We start from the raw sequence: 22,961 nt of genomic DNA, 5'->3' as shown, positions 1-22,961 counted from the left end.
TGCTGCAATTGTACAGGGTATTGGTGAGGCCACACCTGGAGTATTGTGTGCAGTTTTGGTGTCCTTATCTGGAAGGATGTCCTTGCTATAGAGGGAGTACAGTGAAGGTTTACCAGGCTGATTCCTGGGATGGCAGATCTGTCATATGAGGAGAGATTGAGTGGGTGAGGATGATATTCACTGGAGTTTAGAAGAGTGAGAGGGGATCTCGTAGAAACTCATAAAATTCTAACAGGGTTCGACAGGGTAGATTCAGAAAGAATGTTCCCCATGGTGCGGGGGAGTCCAGAACTAGGGGTCATAGTTAGAGGATAAGGGGTAAACCTTTTAGAACTGAGGTGAGGAGAAATTTCTTCACCCAGAGGATGGTGAATGTGTGGAATTCACTCCCACAGAAAGTAGTTGAGGCCAAAACGTTGTGTGATTTCAAGAAGAAATTAGATATAGATCTTGAGGGTAAAGGGATTGAGGGTTTATTGGGGGGGGGGTGGTTAGGGGGATCAGGATATTGAATTTGATGCTGAGCCATGATCACAATGAATGGTGGAGTAGGCTCGAAGGGCCGAATGGACTCCTCCTGCTTCTAGTTTCTGGATAATTTGCTTCGCTGCTGATCTGGCTTCACTGCAAGAGTTTCATTAATCTTGATGACCAATGACGAGGCAGGCTCAGATTTAGTGAGAGAAAGAGATTGCTAGTTTTAGGGCTAGTTTGCATTTAGGAAACTGAGGGCCCCCGGTACCCCCCCCCCCCCGGCTCAGAAACGGTACGGCCTAGCCTGCAATCTGAAACTGGGCTGCTGCTTTGAGTGGGGTTAAGCACTCACGTCTACGACCACGTGTCTGTAGATGACCGTGTTCCCCTTGAAGCTGGGAGCCAGGACCAGCTGCATGTTGTCGATATCGACCAGCCCGAAGGCCCGCGGAGCCCGCACGCTCCAGTCCTGGTAGCGCCCGAAGGTCAGCCTGACCGGGTCCCACAGGTAGACGTGGGAGAAGGAGAAGTCACTCCCCAGCACCACGTACTGCCACTGGGCCACCCGGAAGGGCTGGACAATCATGGTGCCCCTGGAGGGCAGAGCCTGGACCTCGGTGAAACGCTGGTTCTCCCACCTCAGCACCTTGGAGTCTCCGATGAAGCGGGACAGGCAGAGGTAGACAGCCTTCTTGATCCGGAAGTGCTTCACGGCGTGGACGTCCAACATGTTGGGGATCTCAGTCAGATAGATGAACTGTCTCTGGGCTTTGTTCCACTGGTAGATGATCGGCGTTTGGGTGCTGCTGGAGAGTATCAGCTTGGGCTTGTTGTCCATCTCCACGTACTCTGCATCCGTGTCCCTGTGCCAGGGGTGCAGCGAGTGGTGGGAGTAGAACCCCCCTTTGCTCCACTTGTAAATGGTGGTGGCCCCGGCCTTTGAGCTGTCCGCGATGACAAAGTACTGCTCCCCGTCGATGGCGAAGGCCTCGATGTCGTTGGGCTTGCGGATCTTGGTGGGGTCGATGTCCTGGATCTTGACGAACGCGCCCCCGTAGCTGTCCCAGCGGTAGATGTGGGAGCCTCGGAATAACTGCGCCACCACAACGAACAGCTGCCCCTCGATCACCAGCGGTTTGCAGTACACGGCTGAGTGAGCTGGGGGGTGGGGAACACAAAACACAGCTTATTACAGGGAGGAACGTTGGTATAAAGAGCTCTCTGAGCAGGATTTTCCAGTCCCGCCTGCCACAGGAATTAGTACACAGACCAAAGGTCTGTTGACCTTGGGTGGGATTTTTTGGCCTTGGGGCGAGCGCAGCTAGAAAATCACACCCTCGGCGTTCACCGCTCCTTTGTGACTCCTCCCCACTCATATTTCTTTCATTTTGATTTGATTTATTATTGTCACATGTATTGGGATACAGTGAAAAGTATTGTTTGATTTATTATTGTCACGTGTATTGGAATACAGTGAAAAGTATTGTTTGATTTATTATTGTCACATGTACTGGGATACAGTGAAAAGTATTGTTTGATTTATTATTGTCACGTGTACTGGGATACAGTGAAAAGTATTGTTTGATTTATTATTGTCACATGTATTGGGATACAGTGAAAAGTATTGTTTGATTTATTATTGTCACATGTATTGGGATACAGTGAAAAGTATTGTTTGATTTATTATTGTCACGTGTACTGGGATACAGTGAAAAGTATTGTTTGATTTATTATTGTCACGTGTACTGGGATACAGTGAAAAGTATTGTTTGATTTATTATTGTCACGTGTACTGGGATACAGTGAAAAGTATTGTTTGATTTATTATTGTCACGTGTACTGGGATACAGTGAAAAGTATTGTTTGATTTATTATTGTCACGTGTATTGGGATTTATTGTTTGTTTCTTATTGTCACATGTACTGGGACACAGTGAAAAGTATTATTTCTTGTGTGCTGTACAGACAAAGCATACTGTTCGTAGAGTACAAAAATAGTAAAATCCTGGAAAATCTCAGCAGGTCTGACAGCATCTGTGGAGAGAGAACAGAGCCAATGTTTTGAGCCTGGCTGACCCTTGGTCAGAGCTCTGTGGAGAGAGACTAGAGGCAACATTGCGAGTCAAGATGACTCGATGATTCTGACAAAGGGCCACCTAGACTCAAAATGTTGGCTCTATTCTCCCCCCACAGATGCTGTCAGATCTGCTGAGATTCTCCAGCATTCTTCTGTTTTTGTTTCAGATTCCAGCATCTGTCGCATTTTACACCCACCGTTCACAGAGTACATTGGGGAGAAAGAAAGGAGAGCGTGCAGAATGTAATGTTACAGTCATAGCTAGGGTGTAAAGAAAGATTAGCTTAATATGTTGTAGGTCCATTCAAAAGTCTGGTGGCAGCAGGGAAGAAGCTGTTCTTGTGTCAGTTGGTACGTTAGCACAGACTTTTGTGTCTTTTGCCCGACGGAAGAAGGTGAAAGAGAATGTCCAGGGTGCCTGGGGTCACCTTAATTATGCTGGCTACTTTTCCAAGGCAGCGGGAAGTGTAGACAGAGTCAATGGATGGGAGGCTGGTTTGTGTGATGGACTGGGCTACATTCACAACCCTTTGTACTTCCATCCGTGGTCATCCTTTCATCCTGCGAGCCTCGACAGAGAGCTTGGGCAGGCAATTTGAATACGGAGGACAGCACAGATGAGACAGAAACTGTCTTTACCAAGTATTTGGAGATCCAAAATTGAAATTGGGAATCGTAAATGAGCTGGTCAGAGCTGAATGTGGGGCTCAGTGGTGGGGAGAGGGGTGAGAAAATGCTTAGAGCTCAGAAGAGTACAGAAGTGGGGGAAACAGGGGTTGTGGAGGGGTGTTTGTTGGGCTGTGGAAAGTGAGAGAGATTGGATAATCCTTCCATAACTCAGTCTCTATTCAGTGAGACTTAATAACTAGATCCCATCCATCATCCCGGGGATAGCAGTCAGACTTCTGGCCCCAGGGGATCCACTTTAGTAGCAACAATAGGAAGACAAATTATTATTTGAATGGGTGTAAATTGAAAGCGGGAGATACTCAGCGAGACCTTGGACTCGTCATGCATCAGTCACTGAAAGTAAGCGCGCAGGTTCAGCAGGCAATAAAGAAGGCAGGTGGTATGTTGGTCTTCATAGCGAGAGGATTTGAGTACAGGGATAGGGATGTTTTGCTACAATTGTATAGGGTGTTGGTGAGGCCACACCGAGAATATTGTCCATGGGATGGAACATTTAAGTTCTAAAGAGAGGTTGGGAAGGCTTGGGTTGTTTTCTCTGGAGCAGAGAAGACTGAGGGGTGACCTGATTGAGGTGTTTAGATTATGAGGGACACGGACAGGATGGATAGGGATCGGCTGTTCCCCTTAGTTGAAGGGTCAGTGACGAGGGGACACAAGTTAAAATGAGGGGTGGGAGGTTTGGGGGGATTTGAGGAAAAGCTTTTTTACCCAGAGGGTGGTGAGGGTCTGGAATGCGCTGCCTGGGAGGGTGGTGGAGGGGGGATGTCTCACACCCTTTAAAAAGTACCTGGACGAGGACTTGGCACATCATAACATTCTCGGCTATGGGCCAAGTGCTGGCAAGTGGGATTAGGAGAACAGGTCAGGGCCTTTCATGCATCGATGCAGACCCGATGGGCCAAATGGCCCCGTCCTGCTTCTAGTTTCTATGTTTCTAACTTTAGCTGTCTCAGCAAGATTCTTAAGTCTTACCAGAGATATTCTCTGACTTCCTGAAGACCATTTCAACGTGATCCCACATGAAGAAAGTGCAGTTTCCATCGCTTGCTTGGGCAAATGTTATGTACAGATCGTCAGCGTACAGGAAGGACTCAACTGAGATAGCCTGGAATGGGAGGGTCTGGTACGTAGTGAATTCTAAAGGATAAATTAACAATAATGTAAATTTATTCCTGCGCTGTGTCATATTTTATCTGTACATCATGACACTGGGGCTCAGTGTAAAATAGTAATGTATGCTAAGATCCAAAAACAACATATATATTATCTCCAAGTCATACTTCTTAACATCAATTGTAAACCTCTCTTTACAATGGTTATTTAAACACTCCCAGGACAGGTACAGCACGGGGTTAGATACAGAGTAAAGCTCCCTCTACACTGTCCCCCATCAAACACTCCCAGGACAGGTACAGCACGGGGTTAGATACAGAGTAAAGCTCCCTCTACACTGTCCCCCATCAAACACTCCCAGGACAGGTACAGCACGGGGTTAGATACAGAGTAAAGCTTCCTCTACACTATCCCCATCAAACACTCCCAAGACAGGTACAGCACGGGGTTAGATACAGAGTAAAGCTCCCTCGACACTGTCCCCATTAAACACTCCCAAGACAGGTACAGCACGGGGTTAGATACAGAGTAAAGCTTCCTCTACACTGTCCCCATCAAACACTGTAAAAAGTCTGACAACACCAGGTTTTAGTCCAACCGATTTATTTGATAGTAAACGCACAAGCTTTCGAGGTTTCCCTCTTCGTCAGGTGAATGGAGAGTCCTGGCCTCAGACAGAGCATATAAAGCTCCCTCTACACTGTCCCTATCAAACACTCCCAGGGCAGGTATAGCATGGGGTTAGATACAGAGTGAAGCTCCCTCTACACTGTCCCCCATCAAACACTCCCAGGACAGGTACAGCACGGGGTTAGATACAGAGTAAAGCTCCCTCGACACTGTCCCCATCAAACACTCCCAGGACAGGTACAGCACGGGGTTAGATACAGAGTAAAGCTCCCTCTACACTGTCCCCATCAAATACTCCCAAAACAGGTACAGCACGGGGTTAGATACAGAGTAAAGCTCCCTCTACACTGTCCCCCATCAAACACTCCCAGGACAGGTACAGCACGGGGTTAGATACAGAGTAAAGCTCCCTCGACACTGTCCCCCATCAAACACTCCCAGGACAGGTACAGCACGGGGTTAGATACAGAGTAAAGCTCCCTCTACACTGTCCCCATCAAATACTCCCAAGACAGGTACAGCACGGGGTTAGATACAGAGTAAAGCTCCCTCGACACTGTCCCCATTAAACACTCCCAAGACAGGTACAGCACGGGGTTAGATACAGAGTAAAGCTCCCTCTACACTGTCCCCATCAAACACTGTAAAAAGTCTGACAACACCAGGTTTTAGTCCAACCGATTTATTTGATAGTAAACGCACAAGCTTTCGAGGTTTCCCTCTTCGTCAGGTGAATGGAGAGTCCTGGCCTCAGACAGAGCATATAAAGCTCCCTCTACACTGTCCCTATCAAACACTCCCAGGGCAGGTATAGCATGGGGTTAGATACAGAGTGAAGCTCCCTCTACACTGTCCCCCATCAAACACTCCCAGGACAGGTACAGCACGGGGTTAGATACAGAGTAAAGCTCCCTCTACACTGTCCCCATCAAATACTACCAAAACAGGTACAGCACAGGGTTAGATACAGAGTAAAGCTCCCTCTACACTGTCCCCCATCAAACACTCCCAGGACAGGTACAGCACGGGGTTAGATACAGAGTAAAGCTCCCTCGACACTGTCCCCCATCAAACACTCCCAGGACAGGTACAGCACGGGGTTAGATACAGAGTAAAGCTCCCTCTACACTGTCCCCATCAAATACTCCCAAGACAGGTACAGCACGGGGTTAGATACAGAGTAAAGCTCCCTCGACACTGTCCCCATTAAACACTCCCAAGACAGGTACAGCACGGGGTTAGATACAGAGTAAAGCTCCCTCTACACTGTCCCCATCAAACACTGTAAAAAGTCTGACAACACCAGGTTTTAGTCCAACCGATTTATTTGATAGTAAACGCACAAGCTTTCGAGGTTTCCCTCTTCGTCAGGTGAATGAAGAGTTCTGGCCTCAGACAGAGCATATAAAGCTCCCTCTACACTGTCCCCATCAAACACTCCCAGGACAGGTACAGCACGGGGTTAGATACAGAGTAAAGCTCCCTCTACACTGTCCCCCATCAAACACTCCCAGGACAGGTACAGCACGGGGTTAGAATTTATTGAACGGCTGCAGCAGTGTTGAAGGAATTAACAAGTTTCTCAAATACCAGGCTGGTGCTGAGTGCAGTGCACATCAACCTGGGATGTATATTTGGGAAAGTTTATGTACCAACCTGTTCTGATGCATTCAAAGTCCTTGAGTGGCAGCTGGTTTATCTTGATGTTGTGGTATTTAGTTGGGCTGGTGCAGTACACAGGAGGGACTGTGGTGTTTGTCGTCTGTAGCCATTCTATCAGCCACTTCACTTGGCAATCACAATGAAAAGCATTCCCCCGGAGATCCCTGCAAAGGATTCAGAGCTCCGATTCGTGCAATATAAAATTTAATTTAAGTACAGGTTTTGTACAGTGAGAAAATGAGCAACTTGTGTCATAGTAGCGCAAGAGCATTTCATACAATCATAGCATCCCTGCAGTGCAGAAGGAGGCCATTCAGCCCATTGAGAATGCACTGACAACAATCCCACCCAGGGCCTATCCTTGTAACCCCGTGTCTTTACCCTGCTAACCCCTCTGACACTAAGGGGCAATTTAGCACGGCTAATCCACCTAACCTGCACATCTTTGGACACTAAGGGGCAATTTAGCATGGCCAATCCACCTAACCTGCACATCTTTGGATACTAAGGGGCAAATTAGCATGGCCAATCCACCTAACGTGCACATCTTTGGACACTAAGGGGCAATTTAGCATGGCCAATCCACCTAACCTGCACATCTTTGGATACTAAGGGGCAATTTAGCATGGCCAATCCACCTAACCTGCACATCTTTGGACTGTGAAAGGAAATTGTGCGGAGGGTGTGGAGAGTCTGCAGAAGGATCTAGATAGGCTGGGCGAATGGGCCAGGAAATGGCAAATGGAATTTAATGTTGGCAAGTGTGAGGTGGTCCACTTTAGTAGGAAGAATGGTAGGAAGGACTATTACTTACGTGGCGAAAAACTGCAGCAGGCGACGGTGCAGAGGGACCTCGGGGTCCTTGTGCATGAGTCGCAAAAACCCAGCCTGCAGGTGCAGCAGGTGGTCAGGAAGGCGAATGGGATGCTGGCCTTCATAGCAAGGGGCATTGAATATAAAAGTAGGGAGGTCTTGCTGCAGCTGTATAGGGCATTGGTGAGGCCGCAGCTGGAGTACTGTGTGCAGTTTTGGGCGCCGCACCTGCGCAAGGATATTTTGGCCTTGGAGGGAGTGCAGAGGAGGTTTACTAGGATGATACCGGAGTTGAGGGGGTTGAGCTATGAGGAGAGGCTGAATAAGTTTAGAAGAATGAGGGGAGATCTCATTGAGACATATAAGATGATGAATGGGATGGATAGGATAGAGGTGGAGAGACTCTTCCCGCTCAGAAAAGACAGTAGGACTAGGGGGCACAGCCTCAAGATAAAGGGGGGGACGTTTAGAACGGAGTTGAGGAGGAACTTCTTCACTCAAAGGGTGGTGAATATCTGGAATTCTCTGCCCGTTGAAGTGGTGGAAGCTGCCTCGCTAAATATTTTTAAGAAGCGGGTTGATGGGTTTTTGATAAGAGAGGGGATTAAGGGTTATGGGGAGAGGGCGGGAAAGTGGAACTGAGCCACGACAGATCAGCCATGATCTTATTGAATGGCGGGGCAGGCTCGAAGGGCCAGATGGCCTACTCCTGCTCCTATTTCTTATGTTCTTATGTTCTTATGTAAACCGGAGCACCTGGAGGAAACCTACACAGACACGGGGAGAACGTGCAAACTCCACACAGACAGTGACCCAAGCTGAGAATCGAACCTGGGTCCCTGGTACTGTGAGGCAGCAGTGTGAACCACTGTGTCACCGTGCCACCAAGGTGGCGGCTTGTTTAACTAGAGAATCGTTCTAATGCCTCTGAGACAGGTGGGGAAGGGAACTAGAGTGGTCACACAAAGAGAGAGTGAAACGTGGGCAATGAATCCAAACCAACAGTGTTTCCTTCATTCATTTGTGGGACATGGGCATCGCCGGTTGGACCAGCATTTATTGCCCATCCCTAGCTGCCCTTCAACTGAGCGACTTGCTTGGCCATTTCAAAGGGCAGTTGAGAGTCAACCACATTGCTGTGGCTCTGGAATCACATGTAGACCAGGGTAAGGACAGCAGATTTCCTTCCCTAAAGGACATTAGTGAACCAGATGGGTTTTTCTGACAATGGTTTCATGGTCACCAGTAGATTCTTAATTCCAGATTTTTTTTATTGAATTCAAATTCCACCATCTGCCTTGGCGGGATTCGAACCCGGGTCCCCAGAACATTAGCTGAGTTTCTGGATTAATACCACTCGGCCATCGCCTCCCAATTTTCATTTTTGAGTGGAAAGAGCTCAGGAATGTGTTGTGGAAACTCAGGGAATTACAACTTGCCGAATTCCATTTTGGAATGGAGAAGCATTTCCAGAAGTTTTCCCCAAGCTTGTCCATCAGGTTTTTCTTCTGTTCTATTGATCTTTTTCTCCTCTGCTGGGAGTTCACTGCTGTGAGAGGGCAAACCTGCATGCAAGGTTTCAGTGCCTGCTGAATGGGGTGCACACGGATAAACCAACAAATCTGTGGGCAGTGCCCAGATAATGCCCCTGAGTGACTATTGGGCAGCACGGTGGCACAGTGGTTAGCACCACTGTCTCACAGTGCCAGGGACTCGGGTTCGATACCCAGCTTGGGTCACTGTCTGTGTGGGGTCTGCATGTTCTCCCCATGTCTTAATGGGTTTTCTCCAGGTGCTCTGGTTTCCTCCCACAGTCCAAAAGATGTGCTGGTTAGGTGCTAAATTCTCCCTCAGTGTACCCGAACAGGAGTGTGGCGACTAGGGGATTTTCACAGTAACTTCATTAGACCACGAGACCATAAGACGTCGGAGCAGAATTAGGCCACTCGGCCCATCGAGTCTGCTCTGCCATTCAATCATGGCTGATATTTTTCTCATCCCCATTCTCCTGCCTTTCCCCATAACCCCTGATCCCCTTATTAATCAAGAACCTGTCTATCTCTGTATTAAAGACACTCAATGACCTGGCCTCCACAACCTTCTGCGGCAAACAGTTTTCCACAGATTCACCACTCTCTGGCTGAAGAAATTCCTCCTCATCTCTGTTTTAAAGGATCGTCCCTTTAGCCTGAAGTTGTGCCCTCTGGTTCTAGTTTCTCCTACTAGTGGAAACATCCTCTCCACAACCACTCTATCCAGGCCTCACAATATCCTGTAAGTTTCAATAAGATGCCCCCCTCATCCTTCTAAACTCCGCGTACAGACCCAGAGTCCTCAACCGTTCCTCATTCATCAAGCAATGTCAATGTAAGCTGACTTGTGAAATGAGTAAATAAACTTTTAAAACTTTAAACTTCTGATGCAGGGTAATTACAATGCATTGACACAGTGACTTTACATTGGAAGTTTACTGCTGAATCCCCATTCACTGAAAAGTTCTCGAGGTGGAATTTTGCTCTGAAATATTTGAGATTACATCCTGAGTTTTCACTCCACAGCTGGAATTCTCCCGTCCTATGCCACAGGAATCAGAGCAGATGAGGGATGGAGCATGGGAAGGTCCGTTAATCTCAGGCGGGGCTTTCTGGTTTTGGGAAGAGTGAGGCCATGAAGTCCCGTCCCACACCTCTCTGTTTTATCAATGAAATGCAGCTCCCACCTTTCACGATGCAGAATTTCATCCCTTTTTGAGAAGCTGTGCCCAATCCCCCAAAGAGGACTACCTCGCTTTGTAATCTGTTCAAAATGTTTGGGAAGATGTTATCTGTTCGACATTAACATTTAGAGGCTTATTAACAGAAAGATATGACACTCGCTTTCAGTGAACAATTAACAAGTTATTCAACCAACCAGGAACTTTAACTGAACGAGTAACATGTCGATTAAAGTAAGATACAGCTGGAATGCTGTTCAAATAAATACAAGGCCCATTCATTACCCAAAACAGAATTTAGTCACTCTCCAAAAAATATACAACCAGGTTTTGTGCCTTTGGAAAACCTTTGGAGTTCTCCTGTTGATTCCACTGTCTGGAAGCTCTTTCTGATTTTGGTATCCTTTGTTATGTAGATGGCAAGTTCTCTTAAGAGATATTCTAAGCTGGTGGGGATCTTGCCCTCTCTAGGTGTTGAGAGGTGGCAGCTCTTCAGTTGAACTCCTGGCAGGCAGTTGAGTTCCCTTTTTTTGAGTTGTGATGCCCTTGCAATTTTCCTACACTGGGATTGGTTAGATGTTGTCAACAATAGCAAATTCAAATTTGATAGGTTCCTGATAGCTGTGTGCCTTCTTTAAACTGATAGGCTGTCAAAATTAAAAAGCCTGCAAAGCCTGTTAGCAAGGCAACTCTGATGCTTGGTCCGGGTTACAAATGTTTCATTCCGTGTACCCAGTTTGCACCGGCATTTTAAACATCCAAGCACTGATACAAAACCAGCCTTTAAAGGGACCACACTTCACAAAGTCAACTTCACAACAAGTACTCACAAATGTGTCAGAACATGCAGGTCTGCAAAGATATCTCTGGGGAGTGACAGCAGATTGTTGTTTCCCAGTGAGCTGCAGACGAAAAAGTGTCAAATGATGGAGATATTAAACCATTGACAAACAAATTAACTATTAATTATTTTACAGAATGTGGGCGTTCCTGGCTAGGCCTGGCATTTATTGCCTCTCCTGAATTGTCCCTTGAGAAGGCGGGGGGGTAGGTGAGCCATCTTCTTGAACCATCGCAGCACATTCTGCATAGGATGGGGAGCAAGCGGTGGCAGGGAAACACTAACCAATGGCCCCCAACTGAGCTTCATCCATCCCAAAGCCCTCTTCATCCCTCATGGAGCATCCATCATTCTGAAGACCCGGGTACACTGATCATGGGGAGGTACGGTGGCACATTGCTGTCTCACAGCACTGGAGATCTGGGTTCGATTCCCAGCTTGGATCACTGTCTGTGAAGAGTCTGCACATTCTTCCCATGTCTGCATGGGTTTCCTCCGGGTGCTCCGGTCTCCTGCCACACTCCGAAAGACGTGCTGGTTAGGTGCTAAATTCGGTACATGGTGTACCTGAATGGGCGCCGGAGTGTGGCGTACTCGGGGATTTTCACAGTAACTTCATTACAGTGTTAATGCAAGCTTACTTGTGATGCTAATAAACAAACTTTACACTTTTAAACTTGAAAACCCCCAAGACTTACAGATGGTTTAGGGACTTGAGTCCTCGGAAGGCGTACTTGGAGAGCGACTGGATGTTATTGTTCTCGATGAAGCTGTGGACACACAAAGACAGGGACTCAGCACAGACATGCCTCCGTGAAGGTGTGTGTGGCAATGTAGAAAGATGGCAGATACTTACAGGTACTGGAGATGAGACAAGCCATAGAATGCATCATTTCCAATCAGGCTGAAGGTATTTGAATTCATCAAGCTCAAAGGGGGAGAGAGAGAGAGAGGATAAAACAAAACAGAGAGTCATAGAGATACACAGCATGGAAACAGGCCCTTCGGCCCAACCCATCCATGCCGACCAGGTTCCCTAAACTGATCCACTCCCACTTGCCTGCGTTTGGCCCATATCCCTTGAAACCTTTCCCTTCTATTTTTTTTTAATTCATTTGTGGGAAACGGGTGCTACCGGCTGTGCAAACATTTATTGCCCATCCCTAGTTGCCCTTGAGGGTCAATCATATTGCTGTGGCTCTGCAGTCAGTCATAGGCCAGACCGGGTAAGGATAGCAGATTTCTTTCTCCAAAAGGAACCAAATGGGTTTTTTCGACAACGGTTTCACAGTCATCAGTAGATTCTTAATTCTTTATTGAATTCAAATTCCAACATCTACCATAGCGGGATTCGAACCCAGGTCCCCAGGACATTAGCTGAGTTTTCTGGATTACTAGTCTAGCGATAATACCACTCGGCCATTGCCTTCCCACGTACCTAGTCAAATGTCTTTAAAATGTTGTATTGTAGCTGCCTCTACCACCTCCTCTGGCAGCTCATTCCACACATGTGCCATCCTCTGGGTGAAAAATGTTGCCCCTCAGGCCACCTTTCCCCTCTCACCTTAAACCTGTGCCCTCTAACTTTGGACTCCCCCTATCCTGGGGAACAGACCTTGGCCAGGATTCTCCCAAAAAAGATTCAAAGTGCTGAGTTGGAGTTAAAAACGGGAGAAACTCCAGATGTTTCTTTTTCAGCTGGATTTTCTAAACGGATCTCCCACGCTGCCTCAGGGAGATTCACGCTGACAACCAGTGGGCAGGGGGGCCTATTCCCGCTGGAGGGGCTGGCAGATAGCGCTGAGTGGGCCACTGCGCATGCGCGTATCCATCAGTGCCGAGATTGGCGCATGCACAGTAACCCCGCACAGGCGGCCTCCTGATCACATGGCAGCAGGGTTGGGACACCAGTTCCCCATTCGTGGGGAGCTGTTGTAAACCCTGCTGGAGTGAAACACCCCTGGTGCTGGGGGGGCAGTGCGGGAGAGGCTCGCGGCCCTGGATACTTCAGCCCTGGGCCCGCTAATAGGATGCAGATTCGAGTTTTAATATTTAAGTTCCGACAACCCGGAGACGTGTGATGGCCGAGGTGCCCAGTTGGGGGGGGGGTGGGCTCGCTAAACAGATTAGGAGAATCGCCAATGCAGCAGGCTAGGAAAATTGCACCCCCCCCCCCCCCCCACCCTTATCTACACCGCTCATAATTTTATAAAGCTCTACAAGATCACCCTTCATCCTCCTACGGTCCAGAGTAAAATACTCCCAGCCTATCTAGCCTTTTCTTGCAATTCGAACCTGCCAGTTTTGGTAACATCCTTATAAATCTCTTTTTGCACCCTTTCCAGTTTAATAACATCCTTATAGCCACTAGGGTTTTGAGGTTATTTCCTTCTTCAATCTGCCAGATAATGTTCGATCTGATACCATCCCTCCCTCATCCCAGACCACCATTTTTTTGCCTCTTTCCATGCAACTGGAAGTGGGGCTCTTCATGCGTTTTGTCTGAGGTGGTGAGTGTTTAACTGGACCTCATTTTAACTCAGCTCATGAAATGTGTGGTCAGGCCTGCTCAAACACTGTTACTGTGGGAGGTGGGGGCATGGTGGTATTGCCGCTGGATTAGTAACCTAGAGACTCAGGTTGAACACTGGCATGACGGCACAGTGGTTAGCACTGCTGCCTCGTAGTGCCAGGAAGCTGGGTACGATTCCCGGCTTGGGTCACTGTCTGTGTGGAGTTTGCATGTTCTCTGTGTGGGTTTCCTCCGGGGGCTCTGGTCTCCTCCCACAGTCTGAAAGACGTGCTGGTTAGGTGTTAAATTCTCCCTCAGTGTAACCCGAACTGGCGCCGGAGTGTGACGACTAGGGGATCTTCACAGCAACTTCATTGCAATTGTAATGTACTTGAGATACTAATAAATAAACTTTCAAACAAAAGCTCTGGGAACCTGGGTTCAAATCTCACCATGGCAGATGGCGAAATTGAAACTGAATTGAAGATTTCCTGATGACCACGAAAATGTTGTCAATTGTCGGAAAAGCCCATCTGGAGTTCACTAATGTCCTTTAGTGAAGGAAATCTGCCGTCCTTACCCGATCTGGCCTACATGTGACTCCAGGGCCACAGCAATGTGGTTGACTCTCAACTGCCCTTCAGCAACGAGGGATGGGCAATAAATGTTGGCCCAGCCAGTGACGCCAATGTCCCACGAATGAATCAATTTCAAAAAAAGTTACCGGGAGGTTGAGAAAGAAATTGATCTCACGCTTATCAAGGCAGAGTTTACCCATGGTCCCCTGTCAGTGTGAGACTGTTTTGTAAGTGAGTGTGATGGTGTGTGGGGGAACGGTGTGGTGCTTGCATGATTCTGACATGTCCAAAATGTTCTGACATGTTCCTCAATGGTTATCCAGCTGTCAGTGGCCGGGCTGTGGAGGGAGGCCTCGGTGGAGAGTGGGGAGGAAGCCTGTTGCAAAGTCCACTCAAGGAAGAACATAAGAACGTAAGAAATAGGAGCAGGAGTAGGCCATCTAGCCCTTCGAGCCTGCCCCACCATTCAATAAGATCATGGCTGATCTGTCGTGGCTCAGTTCCACATTCCCGCCCTCTCCCCATAACCCTTAATCCCCTCGCTTATCAAAAACCCATCAACCCGCGTCTTAAAAATATTTAGCGAGGCAGCCTCCACCACCTCAACGGACAGAGAATTCCAGAGATTCACCACCCTTTGAGTGAAGAAGTTCCTCCTCAACTCCGTTCTAAACCGCCCCCCCTTTATCTTGAGGCTGTGCCCCCTAGTCCTACTGTCCTTTCTGAGCGGGAAGAGTCTCTCCACCTCGATCCTATCCATCCCATTCATCATCTTATACGTCTCAATGAGATCTCCCCTCATTCTTCTGAACTCTAACGAGTACAAGCCTAGTTTATTCAGCCTCTCCTCATAGCTCAACCCCCTCAACTCCGGCATCAGCCTAGTAAACCTCCTCTGCACTCCTTCCAAGGCCAAAATATCCTTGCGTAAGTACGGCGCCCAAAACTGCACACAGTACTCCAGCTGCGGCCTCACCAATGCCCTATACAGCTGCAGCAAGACCTCCCTACTTTTATATTCAATCCCCCTCGCTATGAAGGCCAGCGTCCCATTCGCCTTCCTGACCACCTGCTGCACCTGCACGACTCATGCACAAGGACCCCGAGGTCCCTCTGCACCGTCGCCTGCTGCAGTTTTTCGCCACGTAAGTAATAGTCCTTCCTACCATTATTCCTACCAAAGTGGACCACCTCGCACTTGCCAACATTAAATTCCATTTGCCAGTTCCTGGCCCATTCGCCCAGCCTATCTAGATCCTTCTGCAGACTCTCCACACCCTCCGCGCAATTTGCCGTTCCACCAATCTTGGTGTCATCAGCAAATTTCGACACCATACACTTGGTTCCCTCCTCCAGATCATCTATATAAATGGTAAATAGCTGAGGCCCCAGCACCGACCCCTGGGGCACTCCACTAGTCACCAACCGCCAATCCGAACAGCACCCATTAACCCCCACTCTCTGCCTCCTATTTGACAACCAATCCCCTATCCACGCTAACACCCTACCCCCAACTCCATGTCCCCTGACCTTCTGCAATAACCTCTTGTGAGGTACCTTGTCAAACGCCTTCTGAAAATCAAGAAAGACCACATCCACCGGCTCTCCTCTATCCACCGCCCTAGACACATCCTCATAGAACTCCAATAAATTCGTCAGACACGACTTCCCCTTAACAAAACCGTGCTGAGTCTGCTCTATCAAGCAATTCCCCTCAAGATGCCTCGCTATTTCCTCCTCGATGACAGATTCTAACACTTTACCTACAACAGACGTTAAACTAACAGGCCTATAATTCCCTGCCTTTTGCCTGCCACCCTTCTTAAAACCCCTAACTCCCCAGGCCCTCACACACGGTGAAGCTGCCAGGGTTCCTGTTGTAAAACTGAATGGCGGCCACACAGATCTCGGTTTGGGTTGTTCGATCACCCACCCTTTGGCCTCACTCCAAGCCTGGAATGAGGGAGGCAGCTGGGAAGCAGATTACTCAGACTTTAACACCCCCCTCACCCACCACAAACCCGGTCTCTCAGGTTCAGGTTTAAAACTCACCCTCCCAAAGGGAGAGAAACAAAACACAAGCCAGAAAAAAAAAACAAAAACAAACTCTCCAAGTACCAGGTTTTAACCCCCACTGGTACTCTTTGCCAACCATCATTGGTACAGATTCAAAGAGGGAAACCCAATGGAAGGTAATGGATAACTATCGACTAACGCAATGAACTGAGTGGGTCTGATAATCTCAGGTACTGTGGATCCAAGCACCTCCTGCTGCGATGTAATGACTCTTGATGAGTGGCACTGTGGCACGCTGGTTAGCGCTGCTGCCTCACAGCGCCAGGGACCGGGGTTCAATTCCCGGCTTGGGTCACTGCCTCTGGGGTGTCTGCGTGGGTTTCCTCCGGGTGCTCTGGTTTCCTCCCAAGCTCCAAAGGATGTGCTGGTTCGGTGAATTGGCCATGCTAAATTGCCCTTTAGTGTCCAAAGGTGTGCGGGTTTGGGTGGATTGGCCATGCTAAATTGTCCCTGAGTGTCCAAAGATGTGCAGGTTAGGTGAATTGGCCATGCTAAATTGTCCCTTAGTGTCCAAAGATATGCAGGTTAGGTGGATTGGCCATGCTAAATTGCCCCTTAGTGTCCAAAGATGTGCAGGTTAGGTGGATTGGCCATGCTAAATTGTCCCTTAGCCTCAGTGGGATTAGCAGGGTAAATACGTTGGGTTATGTGGATAGGGCCTGGATGGAATTGCTATTGGTGTAGGCTCGATGAGCTGAATGGAATGTAGGGATTCTATGACTCTATGAATTTGCGACCAAGCCCAGGTTTTGTGGCACAATGGGTTAGTGGCCCTGCCTCTGATAATGCGACACAGTGGTTAGCACTGCTGCCTCGTGGCGCCAGGTTCCAGGGGTCGATTCCCAGCTTGGGTCACTGTCTGTGTGGTGTTTGTACATTCTCCCCATGTCTGCATGGGTTTCCTCCAAATGCTCTGGTTTCCTCCCACAGATGGAAAGATGTGCTGGTTAAGTGCTAAATTCTCCCTCAGTTTAACCCAAACAGGTGCCGGAATCTGGCGACAAGGGGATTTTCACAATAACTTCATTACTGTGTTAATGTAAACCTATTTGTGACACTAATAAATAAACTTTAAGCTGACCCACCTGAGGATTTGATGGGCAAGGAACGTGTGTTCGTAATGCGATCAAACAGATTGAGATGAGTGTGTCTAACAGGGTAAATATATGGAATTATGGGGATAGGGGGCTGGGTGGAATTGTAGTCAGTGCAGGATCAATGGGCTGAATGGCCTCCTGCCCTGTACGGATTCTATGATTCTAAATCTTTCCAATAGAAGCCAATGGCAGGGGTTCGAGTGGGAGAGATTCCTGATCAACCATGTGATGGAGAGAAATTGGAGTCTATACTTCCACCGCTCATCGTTCTTGCCACAACATACAAGTGTTGTTTTTATTCATTCATGGGACATGGGTGTCGCTGGCTGGTCCAGCATTTATTGCCCATCCCCAGTTGCTCTTTGAGAAGGTGTTGGTGAGCCACCATTTTGAATTGCTGCAGTCCACGGGCTGTGGGTTGTCCCACAATGCCATTAGGGAGGGAATTCCAGATTTTGATCCAGCGACTGGAGAGGAACAGTTGATATTTTTCTAAGTCAGGGTAGGGAGTGGCTCGGAGGAGGGGAACTTGCAGGTGGTGGTGCTCCCCATGTGTCTCCTGCCCTTGTCCTTCTAGATGGAAGTGGTCATGGGTTTGGAAGGTGTTGTCTAAGGATGAATCGCTGCAGTGCATCTTGTAGATGGTACACACTGCTGCTACTGAGTGTCGGTGGTGGAGGGAGTGAATGTTTGTGGATGGGGGGCCAATCAAGTGGGGCTGCTTTGTCCTGGATGGTGTTGAGCTTCTTGAGTGTTGTTGGAGCTGCGCCCATCCAGGCAAGTGGGGAGTATTCCAACACACTGCTGACTTGTGCCTTGTAGATGGTGGGACAGGCTTTGGGGGAGTCAGGAGGTGAGTTACTCTCCGCAGGATTCCCAGCCACTGTGTTGATGTAGGAGTCCAGTTGAGTTTCTGGTCAATGGTAACCCCAAGGATGTTGACAGTGGGAGATTCAGTGATGGCAATACCATGATGGTAAAAGTCCAGGTTGCCACGGCAACAAAATTAAATTGTTGTCTGGTGGGGGAGGTGGGGGGAGGCTCCAGGAAGATAACACTGGATTTTTCATTTCTCTCAGAAACCACCTTAGGATTTTTTTTGATAAGTTATCCTGAGACCAACACTTGTCCTGTCCATAACGAAGACACTGGGGAGGCCAGAGGATGTCTTAGGGTTCAGGCCAGTGGGATGCTGGAGGCGAAGAACTTGTGAATCTAAGTTGGTGGCAATGAATGTTTATCTCTTATTATTGTTAAATAAAGCACACATTTGTACAGCTTACACACTGGGTTCCTAAAATTGCCTCATTGTAGGACCATAAAACCATAAGACACAGGAGCAGAATTCGGCCACTCGGCCCATCGAGTCTGCTGTGCCATTCAATCATTGTTGATACTTTTCTCATCCCCATTCTCCTGCCTTTTCCCTATAATCCCCGATCCCCTTATTGATCAAGAACCTATCTACCTCTGTCTTAAAGACACTCAATGACCCGGCCTCCACAGCCTTCTGTGGCAAAGAGTTCCACAGATTCCCCACTCTCTGGCTGAAGAAATTCCTCTTCATCTCTGTTTTAAAGGATCGTCCCTTTAGCCTGAGGTTGTTCCCTCTGGTTCTAGTTTTTCCTACCAGTGGAAACATCCTCTCCACGTCCACTCTATCCAGGCCTCGGAGAATCCTGTAAGTTTCAATAAGATCCCCCCCCTCATCCTTCTAAACTCCAACGAGTACAGACCCAGAGTCCTCAACTGTTCCTCATACGACAAGCTCTTCATTCCAGGGATCATCCTCTGGACCCTTTCCAACACAGGCACATCCTTCCTTAGATATGGGGCTCAAAACTGCTCACAATGCTCCAAATGGGGTCTGACCAGAGCTTTACACAGCCTCAGCAGTACATCCCTGCTCTTGTATTCTAGCCCTCTCAACATGAATGCTAACATTGCATTTGCCTTAGATATGGAGCCCAAAACTGCTCACAGTTCTCCAAATGGGGACTGAAAGCCAAAATAATTCCACATCCCATCGACCAAGTCTATCCAATCTACTTATGAGTTGAGGATCAGGCATAGCCCTGAGACTAGGCAAAGTAAACAGATTGAACCGCTGATTTTTCCTTGTTTGAGTTCTGAAGCTGTGTGAAGAGTTTCCTTTCACACCATTGCTTCATTGATGGGGGCAAACCCTAATTGGGAAAGCCATTATTTTTGACAGCCTGAGACATTCATCGGTGAATGGGGCTGTTTTAGAATGAGGTACACGTCCCACAGGCTTGGGCAGGTGTAAAGTACAAACACACTGAATTCCCTCCCCAGTCTGTACTTACAGGAATTGTAGAGTTCGGAGGTGGGAAAAGGCACGTTCAGGAATTTGAGTGAATTTTGCATTCACGAAGGTTCTGAAACCACAAAATGAAATTAAAGTTTTATTTATTAATCACAAGTAAACCTTACATTAACATGGCAATGAAGTTACTGTGAAATTCCCCTAGTCGCCACACTCAATCAATCTAACCAGCACATCTTTCAGGATGACACATTGTTGAATAGCTAATACACGACCAAGTTATCAATGACAATGCGTTCTGGTTAGCAGAAGTAATAGGGGGGAGCAGGATGACCCAGTGGTTAGCACTGCCGCCTCACAGCAGCAGGGACCTGGGTTCAATTCCTGGCTTGGGTCACTGTCTGTGCAGAGTTTATATGTTCTAAACATATCTGCATGTGGATCCTCTGTTTTCCTCCCACAGTCCGTAAGATGTGCAGGTTAGGTGGATTGGCCATGCGAAATGGCTCCTACGTGTCAGCGAACTAGCTAGGGTAAATGCATGGGGTTAGGGCCTGGGTGGGACTGTGGTCAGTGCAAACTCGATGGGCCCAATGGCCTCCTTCTACACTACAGATTGCCATAGATTCCTTCGGGTGCTCTGGTTTCACAATTTTATTTGTGGAAGCCTTGAGTTTTTACATGATCAGCCACAAGATAGAAGGGAGGCGGTGGCCTGGTGGTATTATCGCAGGACTGTTAATCCAGGAACTCAGCTAATGTTCTGGCGGAACCAGGTTCAAATCCAGGCAGATTGTGGATATTTAAACACAATTAAAAAAAAATCTGGAATTAAGAATCTACTGATGACCATGAAATCATTGTCAATTGTTGGAAAAACCCATCTGGTTCACCAGTGTCCTTTAGGGAAGGAAATCTGCCATCCTTACCCGGTCTGGCCTACATGTGACTCCAGAGCCACAGCAATGTGGGTGACTCTCAAACTATCCTCTATAAATGGGAGGGCATTTAAGGATGGGTAATAAATGCCAGCCAAGCCAGCGATGCCCGCATCCCATAAATGAATTATTTTAAAAATCACGCAAGCTTCAAGGTGATGCTTCACACAGTTGAACACTCATTGCTGGCCCCCCCCCTCCCGACACAGCGGAGATGTCCATATTGATGAGGGTTACAGAGGGTTGTTCTCAAAACCCTTCAGGAGGCAAGGATAGAAAAGTAATGGTTTTTATAAAGTGTTGGGCAACAGATTCAGAAAGCAGACTGAGTTTACAAAATCATAGAACCCTACAGTGCAGAAGGAGGCCATTCAGCCCATCATGTCTGCACCAGTCACAATCCCAACCAAGCCCTATCCTCATAGCCCCACGCATTTACCCTGCTCGTCCCCCTTGACACTAAGGGACAATTTAGCATGGCCAATCCACCTAACCTACACATCTTTGGACATTAAGGGGCAATTTAGCATGGCCAATCCACCTAACCTACACATCTTTGGACATTAAGGGGCAATTTAGCATGGCCAATCCACCTAACCTACACATCTTTGGACATTAAGGGGCAATTTAGCATGGCCAATCCACCTAACCTACACATCTTTGGACATTAAGGGGCAATTTAGCATGGCCATTCTACCTAATCTACACATCTTTGGACACTAAGGGGACAATTTACTATGGCCAATCCACCTAACCCGCAGACTGTGGGACATAACCGGAGCATTTGGAGGAAACCCATGCAGACATGGGGAGAACGTGCAAACTCCACACAGACAGTGAGCTGAGGCCGGGGGATCGAACCCGGGTCCCTGGCGCTGTGCTCACCCACCGTGCCTCCCTCGGTTAAATAATTGCAAGTACCCCTCTGCTGCCGGTAAGAGTATTACCAGCCTGGACTTATCCCGCCATCAATCTTGACTTTACTTACAAGGAGATCAAGTTGTCAGCAAAGCTTTGCGGGATGGATCTGGACGCCACGCAGAACGCGCTGTCCTTGGTGCAGGAGCAGGTCGGGGGACACTTGGGGTCTCTGGTTCCCTTCTTCGACTCCGCCGACAGACACAGGCTGAGGATCCAAAGCAGGAGAACAAGTGTGGGCGCCCAGCGCTTGGAGAGGCTGCCCGTGGGCTCATCCATGCTGCCAGACTGCTGAAAGGGAGCAGCCTGAGAAAGCCTTTAATCGAGGTTGTGGCTCCTGAGCTGGCAGGACCGGCTTGGGGGAAGATCGGGGTGGGAGGGGGCGGGGGGGGGGGGGGGCGGAGCTCGTAACTCAGTGGCTGTGACCCACTTCTCCAGCCAGATAGATGTGGCCACTTTCTCGAGGAGTCTCCCTGAATTGAATACCAATGCCCTGCTAACGTCCCTCCCCTGTGACAGTGCTGCCCAGAGGGAAAGCAGAATGAACAAGTGCCGGGAGCCTTTTCTTGCCGATGTCAGGCGCTGAATGGGATCGATTGTTTAACCGGCTCAGTCATGTGCCAGGAGCTGTGGCCTGTGGAGTGACAGCGCCGAACCTGTTACACATAAAGTCACAGATTAGGAATCACAGCCTTGGCAGGGGAGACCGGCACTGGGGAAGGCAACATCCTCTGCAGCGAAGCTCCTGGAAGCGCTCAAAAAAAACAGCTTCTTCCCTGCTGCCAGCAGACTTTCAAATAGTCCCATCACACACATTAAGCTGATCTTTCTCTACACCCTAGCTATGACTGTAACACTACATTCTGCGCCCGCTCTTTTCTTTCTCCCCTATGTATTCGCTGAACGGTATGCTTTGTCTGTGTCGCGTGCAAGAAACAATTCTTTTTTAAATTTTTAAAGTTTTGAAGTGTATTTATTCCTGTCACAAGTAGGCTTACATTAACACTGCAGTGAAGTTACTGTGAAAATTCCCTCGTTGCCACGCTCCTGTTTGGGTACACTGAGGGAGAATTTAGCACCTAACCAGCATGTTTTGATTTTGATTTGATTTATTATTGTCACATGTATTAGTATTGTTTCTTGTGCGCTGTACAGACAAAATATACTGTTCAGAGAGAAGGAAACGAGAAAGTGCAGAATGTAGTGTTGCTGTCACAGCTAGGGTGTAGAGAAAGATCAACTTAATGCGAGGTAGGTCCATTCAAGAGTCTGACAGCAGCAGGGAAGAAGCTGTTCTTGAGTCGGTCGGTATGTGATCTCAGACCTCTGTATCTTTTTCCTGATGGAAGAAGGTGGAAGAGAAGGGGTCCTTAATTATGCTGGTTGCTTTGCCGAGGCAGCAGGAAGTGCAGACGGAGTCAACGGATGGGAGGCTGGCTTGAGAGATGGATCGGGCTACATTCACAACCCTTTGTGATCTTGTAACATGTCTTTGGACTGTGGGAGGAAACCGGAACACCCGGAGGAAACCCACACAGACATG

The 22,961-nt window shown here is 48.2% G+C and overlaps 1 protein-coding gene across 5 annotated transcripts in view; it reads right to left on the bottom strand.

The window, feature by feature from the left end:
• Nucleotides 1-484: 484 nt before the first annotated feature.
• The window catches only part of LOC145361445 (leucine-rich repeat LGI family member 3-like), a 103,089-nt gene continuing 80,612 nt past the window's right edge, over nucleotides 485-22,961 (bottom strand). For 3 of the 5 annotated variants that reach the window (XM_080217261.1, XM_080217260.1, XM_080217262.1), the window contains 7 exons: nucleotides 19,603-19,674; nucleotides 11,869-11,940; nucleotides 11,711-11,782; nucleotides 11,002-11,073; nucleotides 6,640-6,809; nucleotides 4,213-4,377; nucleotides 485-1,632 (listed from right to left, as the gene is read on the bottom strand). In XM_080217261.1, the coding sequence (XP_080073387.1) occupies nucleotides 815-1,632; nucleotides 4,213-4,377; nucleotides 6,640-6,809; nucleotides 11,002-11,073; nucleotides 11,711-11,782; nucleotides 11,869-11,936 (1,365 nt within the window). In that variant the 5' untranslated portion in view covers nucleotides 11,937-11,940; nucleotides 19,603-19,674 and the 3' untranslated portion in view covers nucleotides 485-814. Of the gene's footprint in view, nucleotides 1,633-4,212; nucleotides 4,378-6,639; nucleotides 6,810-11,001; nucleotides 11,074-11,710; nucleotides 11,783-11,868; nucleotides 11,941-19,602; nucleotides 19,675-21,488; nucleotides 21,706-22,961 lie in introns of those variants that run through there. The other 2 variants (XM_080217258.1, XM_080217259.1) reach the window with 2 other exon arrangements.

Source organism: Carcharhinus amblyrhynchos, chromosome 34 (assembly GCF_965287045.1).
Source record: "Carcharhinus amblyrhynchos chromosome 34, sCarAmb.v2.hapA, whole genome shotgun sequence".
Classification (NCBI taxonomy): Eukaryota; Metazoa; Chordata; class Chondrichthyes; order Carcharhiniformes; family Carcharhinidae; genus Carcharhinus; species Carcharhinus amblyrhynchos.
This window is presented reverse-complemented; position numbering and strand designations above follow the sequence as displayed.